This window comes from Macrotis lagotis, chromosome 2 (genome assembly GCF_037893015.1).
Source record: "Macrotis lagotis isolate mMagLag1 chromosome 2, bilby.v1.9.chrom.fasta, whole genome shotgun sequence".
NCBI lineage: Eukaryota > Metazoa > Chordata > Mammalia > Peramelemorphia > Peramelidae > Macrotis > Macrotis lagotis.
This window is the reverse complement of record NC_133659.1, coordinates 307037527-307047158: the sequence shown is the minus strand read 5'-3', so window position 1 is coordinate 307047158 and position 9632 is coordinate 307037527. Positions and strand designations below refer to the sequence as shown.

The 9632-nt window shown below is 54.8% G+C and overlaps 1 protein-coding gene across 2 annotated transcripts in view; it reads left to right on the top strand.

The window, feature by feature from the left end:
- Window positions 1–5651: 5651 nt before the first annotated feature.
- Window positions 5652–9632, top strand: part of POC1B (POC1 centriolar protein B) — a 95105-nt gene continuing 91124 nt past the window's right edge. For both annotated transcript variants that reach the window (XR_012476239.1, XM_074226559.1), the window contains exons 1-2: window positions 5652–5783; window positions 8923–9007. Coding sequence is in view for 1 of the 2 variants with exons in the window: in XM_074226559.1 (XP_074082660.1) it covers window positions 5769–5783; window positions 8923–9007 (100 nt within the window). In the remaining variant the exon portion in view is untranslated. The remainder of the gene's footprint in view (window positions 5784–8922; window positions 9008–9632) is intronic.

Genomic DNA, 9632 nt, shown 5'->3' with positions numbered 1-9632 from the left:
CAGTACTTAAGTGATGGAGAAAATACTAATAATGCAAATTAAAATTAAAAGTCTAACTTTCTTGTATATTTTTCCTGGAGACCTAATTGTTAAAAACTTACCAGCACTCTCTTCTCCCCGCTACAACTTCATCTCTCTTCCTACTCATTCCTGGCTCTTTCTCTTCTTCTTAGGTCTCCCTCTTTTTCCTCCTTGCTATTCCTCTAACAGGACCCCTTGTCCCCCTCATCTCCCAATCTCAGGGCATTTGCCTTGGTTCTCCCCCTTTCTGTAATGCTCTTCTCTCCTTACTGCCTCCTCTTCCTGGCTGCTCTGGTTTCCTTTAAGACCCAGACAAAATCCTGCCCTCTGTGCCAAGTCTTCTGCCCCTCTTCCCCTTGCTTTGTTATAGTCATGTCCCACTCTTCATGACCCCATTTGGGGTTTTCTTGGTGACGATGCTGGAGTGGCTTGCCATTTCCTTCTCCAGCTCATTTTACAGATGAGGAAACTGAGGCAATCAGAGTGAAGTGACTTGCCCAGGGTCACACAGCTAGGAAAACAGGCCAAATTAGAACTCAGGAAGATGATGAATTTTCCTGATCCCAGACCTGACACGAGGGTGCCACCTAACTGCCCCCCATTTTTGTTTGTGCCTTACAAATACCTTCCCTCCAAGATTCCCTCCAGTTTATACTCCGATCTATCCTCTATGTACAAAATTGTTTGCTTGTTGCTTCCCCACCTTAGAATGTCAGCTCCTTGAAGGCAGAGGCTGTATTTTCCTTTCTTTGTATCCTCTGAACTTAGGTGCCTAATAAATGATTGTTGATTATCCATTGGCTGTTACAATATAGAAATGTCCCTGTGCATCTTGGGACACCATATGCCAGTCATCATAATGTTTTGTTTCTCCAGACTGAGATCAGTGAAGATCAATCAAGGTAGGGGCTACAGGGGGATGGACTAGATGACCTCTCAGGTCCCTTCCCACTCTGTGCTGCCGCGCTAAGAAAATTAGAGGTAAACTCTGTAGGAGCAAATCGGAATCCCTTGCAAGTGTGATATGGGACTCTCAACAGCAGATGGCACTTTTGTACTGTAAATGAATCCTCACATTCGGAAGGCCATCTATTGGAGAACTTACTAGATTCATTGATTAAAGAGATAAGAAATTTCATTTTTCAGCATTAGGAGGAGGGAAGGCGGGGTGTTTTATATCTATCTATTTGGGCCAGACCTCGGATTTCACTGCTGTGCAGAGCTCCAGAATGTAGAAACTTCCTTCCTCAATGTAGACCAGCAACCGTCTATCATTTCTAGGCTTTAAAGGTTGTTTGAAGAGTATTGAGAAATAAAGTGACTTAGGGGCTGGAAGGTGGCACAGGAGACAGAGCACCGACCCTGGATTCGGGAGGAACTGAGTTCAAATTTTCAAATTTGACCTCAGACTAGCTGTGGGGCCCTGGGCAAGTCATTTAACCCCAGCTGCCTATGAGAGAGGTAAAGGGGTAGAGGGGGAAGAGAGACAGACAGACAGAGAGAGAGAGAGAGAGAGAGAGAGAGAGAGAGAGAGAGAGAGAGAGAGAGAGAAGAAATAAATGATTTACCCAGTATTACACATGTCAGAGTCATTTTCTGGACTCCAAGGCAAGTCCTCTATGTAGTCCATGGCACTGCTTTTAGAATTAGAATGACAACTAATTTACAGAGACTAGTGAATACAATGGTGTCACAATAGTATGCTGTTGACATTCGACTCCTCTGCATGAAGATGGATGCAAATTGCTTATTAACGTGGATGTCATTATTCAGAAATTCAAATATTGTCATCATGAATCAGAAAAACCAAATTGCCTTCAGCAACACTTGAGATGGAAACAAAAGGAAATTTGATGGGCTTCTCGCATGCTGAGCGATCATGTAGTGTCATATATTGCTTTTTCAGGTGTGAGAAGAACAGAAAAGTCAAGGATGAGGAAAGTAGTTGGGGCAGTCTGCAAAAATGGGAGAGAAAAATTACAGGCACCAAATGAACAGGCATGTCCCTTTCCCTTACCTCAAGCCATTCCCATACGGAGAGGACAGAGAACTAAAAGTGAAGGACACACATGTTCATCTCCCGCTTCAGATACAGCCTGGCTGTGTGACCTTGGACAAGCCATTTAACTTGTCAGTGTTCTCATTTGATACGCTGCTTCGATGTCCACCTGAAATGGAAGAGAGTTCCCTTGTCTAGAATTCATGGTTCCTATAGAGTTTACCTTTATTTTATTTTATTTTATTTTAGATTTTTCAAGGCAATGGGGTGAAGTGGCTTGCCCAAGGCCACACAGCTAGGTCATTATTAAGTGTCTGAGGCCGGATTTGAACCCAGGCACTCCTGAGTCCAGGGCCGGTGCTCTATCCACTGCGCCACCTAGCTGCCCCTACCATTAATTTTCTTAGCATGGCAGCGTAGAGTGGGAAGGGATCTGAGAGGTCATCTAGTCCATTCCCCTGTAGCCCCTATCACGTATTAGCTGTGCCCCACCTTCACTGATCTCAGTCCAAGAAGCAATAATCATAATGACCGGCATATAATACCCCAAGATCTACAGAGCCATGTATAGATGGCAACAGCCAACGGATAATTAACAAGCATTTATTGGGCACCTAAGTTCTGAGGATACAAAGACAGGGAAAAAACAGTCGCTGCCCCTTGGGCTCATGCTAATGGAGCTACTATTGTGTAGGGAGCATTTCTCCAAGAGTGTTTTGACTTTGTCCTATCACTGGACTTCAATGACTGTGGGAGAGAGTGAGGCTGATAGCTTGTGTGACTCTGCCTCACTTAAATTCGATTCAGCCAAAAGGCAAGAAATCACCCTCCTGATGTCATTGGTCCTCTTCAAAAACAAAGGACTAGGGCACCTAGGTGGCGCAGTGGATAGAGCACCGGCCCTGGAGTCAGGAGTACCTGGGTTCAAATCCGGCCTCAGACACTTAATAATGACCTAGCTGTGTGGCCTTGGGCAAGTCACTTCACCCCGTTTGCCTTGCAAAAACCTAAAAACAACAACAACAAAGGACCAAGAACAGAACATTTCTATCGCCAACTGGGATCTGTAGGAGAAAAAAAGTCTGAAGTAATTTATACAGATTCTTCACTCCAACCTCACCCCCTTATTTAAAACTCCAAAAAAAAGTTTAACCTCAAAGTGGAGAAAGGAAAGAATATTCTAGGCCACCAGGGGAGGTGGCCAGTCAAATTAAGCAAAAGGATGGGGGGGCGTATTAAAAATCGGATCTGGACAAGAGAATGAGCGGAGGCTCATTAAATATGGAGAGAGGTACTTGAAATTCCCAAAACTTGGAAACTTGGGTTCAAATCCTCAATTTAATAAGTAAGCTAGGTGTGATCTTGGGCCCTTCTCCTCTCTTAGGTTGTTGGTTCATCTTAAAAAATGGAGCCAATAAAATTTACAGTCCTGTTTTTATTGGGTGGTCCTGAGAAATGTGCTTTATAACCTCTAAAGGGGCTTACAAATTTGAGTTTGTATAATCATCCACATCCTGGGCAAGTCACTTATGTTTTGGTTTCAGTTTCTTCATCTGTAAAACTGAGATGGAGCTCCCCATCTCCCCTCCCTCCATTGCTCCTCCGTCCTTCCTCCTCCCATCTGCCTTGCCATCTCCCCTCCTTCTTACCTCACATAGCTGTTGTGAGGGTCAAAATGCATTAAAATATTTTGTAAAATTGTACAAATGGTCATGATTATCATCATTATTATTATTATTATCATTATTATTTAGGTTTTTGCAAGGCAATGGGGTTAAGTGACTTGCCCAAGGCCACACAGCTAGGTCATTATGAAGTGTTTGAGATCAGATTTGAACTCAGGTCCTTCTGACTCCAGGACTGGTGCTTTATCCACTGTGCCACCTAGCTGCCCCTAAATGGTCATTATTATTAACAGATAGAGATTGGATTTGGGATTTAAAAAGCAGAGGGATCACTGTAGTGAGGGGCCTTTCTCAATCAATGCTTTCTGTACCTTATGTTTTTGGCGACCATTGAGAGATGGTGTTTCCAGCTCATACAGCCAGGCTACGGCGTAGGCTGGACTGGAATCCAGGTCTTCCTGCCTTTAAGGGCATGCATGCTGCTTTTTAATTGTTATTATTACTATCCTCAAAGCGCTGAAGGGGCAGGAGATGACGGAATCTTTCCTGTGAAGGGAGAGGACCCCCAGAGACAGCAAGGTGAGGGTAGGAAAGTGAGTAGGGGGTGATGAGGGAGGGAGGGAGGGAGGGGAGGGGGGGAAGGAGCCAGAAGGAAGATGGAAGTGGGGGAGACGAAGAAGAATAGAGAGTTGGAAAAGGAGAGAAGAGAGGAGAATGGAGAGAAGAGAAAGGAGGTGTCGGCCTGGCAGGGGAGATGAGGGGAGAGAAGAGGAGGGAGGGAAGTGGGGAGAATGTGGAGAAGAGAAATAAGAGGCGGAGGAGGAGGGAAGAAGAAAGATGGGGAGAGAAGGGACGTGGGAGGGAGATGAGGGAAGCAAGATGAAAAGGGAAAGCAGAGGGGAGCATGGGTCAGGAGGGGAGACAGGAAGGGGATGGAGGGGTGCGGAGAGGTGAGTGCAGGGCGGGGCCTGGGGAGAAGGGATGGGAGGGTCCAGGAGGAAGAGTGAGGATGGAAGGAGGAGGAAGGATGGAGGAGATGAAAGAGGGATAAAGAGAGGGGAGATGGGGAGGGGCATGGGTGAGATGGAGGGGGGATGATGGGGAGGGGGAGGGGTGAGATGGAGGGGGATGATGGGGAGGGGTGGGGAGGGGGATAGGTGAGATGGAGGGGGGATGAGGGGGAGGGGCATGGGTGAGATGGAGGGGGGATGATGGGGAGGGGGAGGGGTGAGATGGAGGGGGATGATGGGGAGGGGAAGGGGTGAGATGGAGGGGGATGATGGGGAGGGGGAGGGGTGAGATGGAGGGGGATGATGGGGAGGGGGAGGGGTGAGATGGAGGGGGATGATGGGGAGGGGGAGGGGTGAGATGGAGGGGGATGATGGGGAGGGGGAGGGGTGAGATGGAGGGGGATGATGGGGAGGGGGAGGGGTGAGATGGAGGGGGATGATGGGGAGGGGTGGGGAGGGGGAGGGGTGGGGAGGGAGAGGGGTGAGATGGAGGGGGATGATGGGGAGGGGGAGGGGTGAGATGGAGGGGGGATGATGGGGGGAGGGGTGAGATGGAGGGGGGATGATGGGGAGGGGGATGATGGGGAGGGGGAGGGCTGGCAGGGGTGGCAGGGGCAGTGGGGCGTAGCGCTGGTCTGTGTTCGGAGAGTCGCCGGGCCCCTTGGGCTGGAGGTGCCGTGTCTTTGGGCCTCAGTTTCCCCTTCTGTACGGGGTTGCCACGACAGGGACGCGGTCCCTTTAATGCAGAGTCGATCACCGATTGCGTCGATGCCAACAGCTCCCGCTTCCCCTCCCGCCTCCCCTCTGCTCTGGGCGCGGGCTCCCGCGCGGTCCTAGCGCCTCCCGAGGCCGCCAGGGACGGGACCGCGAGCCAATCGCAGGCCGGGGACGCCCGCCGACGCCCCGGGCCGGAAGCGAAGGCGACCAATGGGGCCGGGCGGCGATCGGGGCTCGCCTCGCCGGGGCTGGAGCGCGGGGGGGTCCGCCGGGCCGCCGCCTTGTTGTGACGGGCCCACGCCGCGGCCGCCGCCAAACGGTTCCGGACTCTGCTCGGTTCCGCCCGCCGGGGCCGCGCCCCCCTCCCCTCGGCGGCGCCGGCGCGGCCGCGTCCTCATGGCCTTCGCCCCGGTAAGGACCCGGGGGGGGCGGGGCCGGGGCCGGGGCGGGGCTTGGGCCGGGGGCGGGGCCGGGCTCAGAGCTGCGCCCCGCCCCCTCCTTGTGGGAGGGAAACTGAGGCACGGGGCGGGGCCACCGCGGGCGGGGCGGGGCCGGGGGCGGGGCCGAGGCTGGGGGCTCGTCCCGGGAGCTGCGCCCCCAACAGCCCCGGGGCCATCTGCTGGGGGCGCCGGGCACAGAGACCAGTGGGCACCGGGCACAGCCTGAGGCCGCTGGACACCGGGCACAGCCTGAGGCCGCTGGACACCGGGCATAGTCTGAGCTTGATGGACACCGGGCACAGTCTGAGGCCGCTGGACACCGGGCACAGCCTGAGGCCACTGGACACCGGGCACAGCCTGAGGCCGCTGGACACCGGGCACAGTCTGAGGCCGCTGGACACCGGGCACAGTCTGAGGCCGCTGGACACCGGGCACAGCCTGAGGCCACTGGACACCGGGCACAGTCTGAGGCCAGTGGACACCGGGCACAGTCAGAGACCCTTTGGACACCGGGCACAGTCTGAGGCCGCTGGACACCGGGCACAGTCTGAGGCCGCTGGACACCGGGCACAGTCTGAGCCTACTGGACACCGGGCACAGTCTGAGGCCGCTGGACACCGGGCACAGTCTGAGGCCGCTGGACACCGGGCACAGTCTGAGCCTACTGGACACCGGGCACAGTCTGAGGCCGCTGGACACCGGGCACAGTCTGAGCCTACTGGACACCGGGCACAGTCTGAGGCCGCTGGACACCGGGCACAGTCTGAGCCTGCTGGACACCGGGCACAGTCTGAGCTTTCTGGACACCGGGCACAGTCTGAGCTTGCTGGACACCGGGCACAGTCTGAGCTTGCTGGACACCGGGCACAGTCTGAGGCCACTGGACACTGGGCACAGTCTGAGCTTGCTGGACACTGGGCACAGTCTGAGGCCGCTGGACACTGGGCACAGTCTAAGCTTGCTGGACACCGGGCACAGCCTGAGCTTGCTGGACACTGGGCACAGTCTGAGGCCGCTGGACACTGGGCACAGTCTGAGCTTGCTGGACACTGGGCACAATCTGAGGCCGCTGGACACTGGGCACAGTCTGAGCTTGCTGGACACCGGGCACAGCCTGAGCTTGCTGGACACTGGCACAGTCTGAGCTTGCTGGACACCGGGCACAGTCTGAGATTGCTGGACACTGGGCACAGTCTGAGCTTGCTGGACACTGGGCACAATCAGAGACCCTTTGGACACTGGGCACAGTCTGAGGCTTCAAGGACGTCGGAACTGGATGATTTGGGCCTGGAAGGGAACTTGAACATTTTAGACCAACTCTCATTCTTCAGATGGGGACCCCGAGCCTGGAAGTGCTTTGGCCAGTGCGTCTTGCTGAGTGGGTGGTGACGCCCAGATACGAGCCGTCCCCTCGGCTTGGCTCCTCCTTCAGAAGGGGGTCAACTGGACTGGCCCTTCTGATGTGAACTTCTGGAGGGCAGGGAAGGTTTTTGCTTCTTTGTAGCCACCTGTAGCACACAGACAGTAGCATGCTTCATAAATGTTTGTTAAATCACTAAACATAAGGGGCAGCTAGGTGGCCCAGCGAATAGAGCAGTCCTGGAGCCAGAAGGACCTGGGTTCAAATTTATCCTCAGACACTTCAAGTCTACTGCCTTGCAAAAAAAAACAGTAAAAGTTCTAAAATTCACCCAAAATATGACTTCCTGTTAATTGGATCTGTACTCCAACTCCGCCTTGGAGGTATATCCTTCACTCCAAGCCCTGTCCCCTAGAGGAGGTTTTCTCAGTCTCAGAAGCATCCAGACTGAGACTGGAAATCCTAAAGAAAATCCTAAAACCATAGAATTTAAGAACTTCAAGGGAGATTAGGTCTCATTTAGTATAAATGTCCTTAACCCATTCATGGTCCGTGGTCACTCAAGGGGTCTGTTGTTAGATTTCAAGTTATCCTTCAACACGGTTAGGAAACAAATTAAATATTATCATTTACTCCTTTCATTGAATTATTTAAAAACAAATTTCTGAGGAGAGATGCAAAGACATCATCAGATTTTGCCAGAGGGGGTCCAGGCCACATAAGGGTTAGATCTGCTGGTTGAGCAGCATATTACTTTACTCATTTTATATTACTTACCTGAGACTTTTTTTTTTGTTGCATTCTCTACTTTCCAGAAGAATTGGGGAAGAAAAGGAAGGGGGGAATGAAGGATTGGGGAAGAGGGTGGTGGGGAGGAGAAAGATTGGGAGTTAACAGTGAACCACACACTAATAAGATCTGAGACTTAATGTGAAGGAAAGGCTTGTGATTTGTGAGTTGATATGACATGTGGAGGGAGAGGGAGCCTAAGGAGAAGGGATTGCCCCTATCCCTTGTATTTGGGGTTCTTAACCCTTCAGATTCTGTTGTAAAAAAAAAGAAAGAGTGATTGCTGGGTGGTTGTTTTTTTTTTAAGATTGAGATTTAGATTGAGATCTGATCGATCTGTGTGATTTGGGGCTAGTCGAGGCATCTCCCTAAGCCTCGGTTTCCTCATTTGTCAAATTAAAAGTGGGGCAGTTATACCACAAATGAGCCCAGAGTCTGTAAGATCTGGGTTCAGATGTGACCTCAGACCCTGATGAACCTTGTGAGTCTGGGCGAGTCACTAAACCCCATTTGCCTCAGTTTCCTCACCTGTAAAAAATGAGCCGGAGAAGGTGATGGCAAACTACTCCAGGGTCTCTGCCAAGAAAGTCCCCAAAGGGGTCCCAGAGAGTTGGCACAGCTTGAAAAAAGCAATTAACAACCAAAGTGGAGGCTCGCTCCGGGGGCCCCAAGGACTCCTGGCAGCGGCGAGTCCTGAGGCTGCTGCTCCGGAGCCCGAAGCCCAGGGCCGGAACGTCGCTCCGAGGACCCTTGGCGGATGAGCGGAGGCGCTTCTGCCCTTCTCCCGGGCCGGCTGGCCGGGAACTGGGCCTTCCTCATTCCAGAGCCCGGGTTGTCGGGCCGCCGCCCCCGGGGCAGGTCCGAGGGGTCTCTGGGGTCGCGTTCCCCGGGGAGGGCGTGCCGGGAGGGGGCCCGGGGAAGTCTGCTTGCGGACTGACAGGCCGGCGCCCTCTCCTTGCAGGAGGACCCCATTTTGGAGCGCTATTTCAAGGGCCACAAGGCTGCCGTGAGCTCCGTGGACTTCAGCCCCGATGCCAAGCGCCTCGGTAAGTCTCGGGCCCCGGCCCAGAGGGCGAGATGCCCCGGGAGCGGGGGGGGGGCGTCCCCTCGGCGGACGGGGGGGGTGGGGGCCCCCGGCCGCGGGGAGCGGGGCCCCGGGGCCCGGCCCGCACAGCTGGAGGCGCAGCTGGAGCCGGGCCCCAGGGGGCGGGGCGCGGGCAGGCCTGGGGAGGCGGGCCCCGGGCTCCCGGGCCCGGCGCGCCTGCGTGTGTGCCAGTGTGCGTGCGCCCGGGGGAGCGGGAGCCGGCCGGCCCGAAGTTGCGGGGCGCGCCGCAGAAGTTTGGGCGCGGGGGCCCGGCTGCGCGGGCGGCCCGCCTCGGGCCGGGGGCGCGGCCCCCCCAGCCCCGCGGCATGAAGGTGAAGGTGCGCGTCCCGGCCAGGGGGCCCGGGCTGGCCCGGGGCTGCGTGCTGCTGCTGGGCGCGCTGCTGGCGGCCTACGGCGTCCTGGAGCTGTCGGGGGCCGGCAGGTGGCCCCGGGGCTTCCCGGGCCCCGGGGGCCAGGAGGCGGCGGCCGCCCTGGGCCGGCCCCTCTACGAGAAGCCCCCGGCGCAGCCCGGCGCCCTGGGGGAGTGGGGAGAGGCGGGCCAGCTGCGGCCGCGGGGCGAGGAGGAG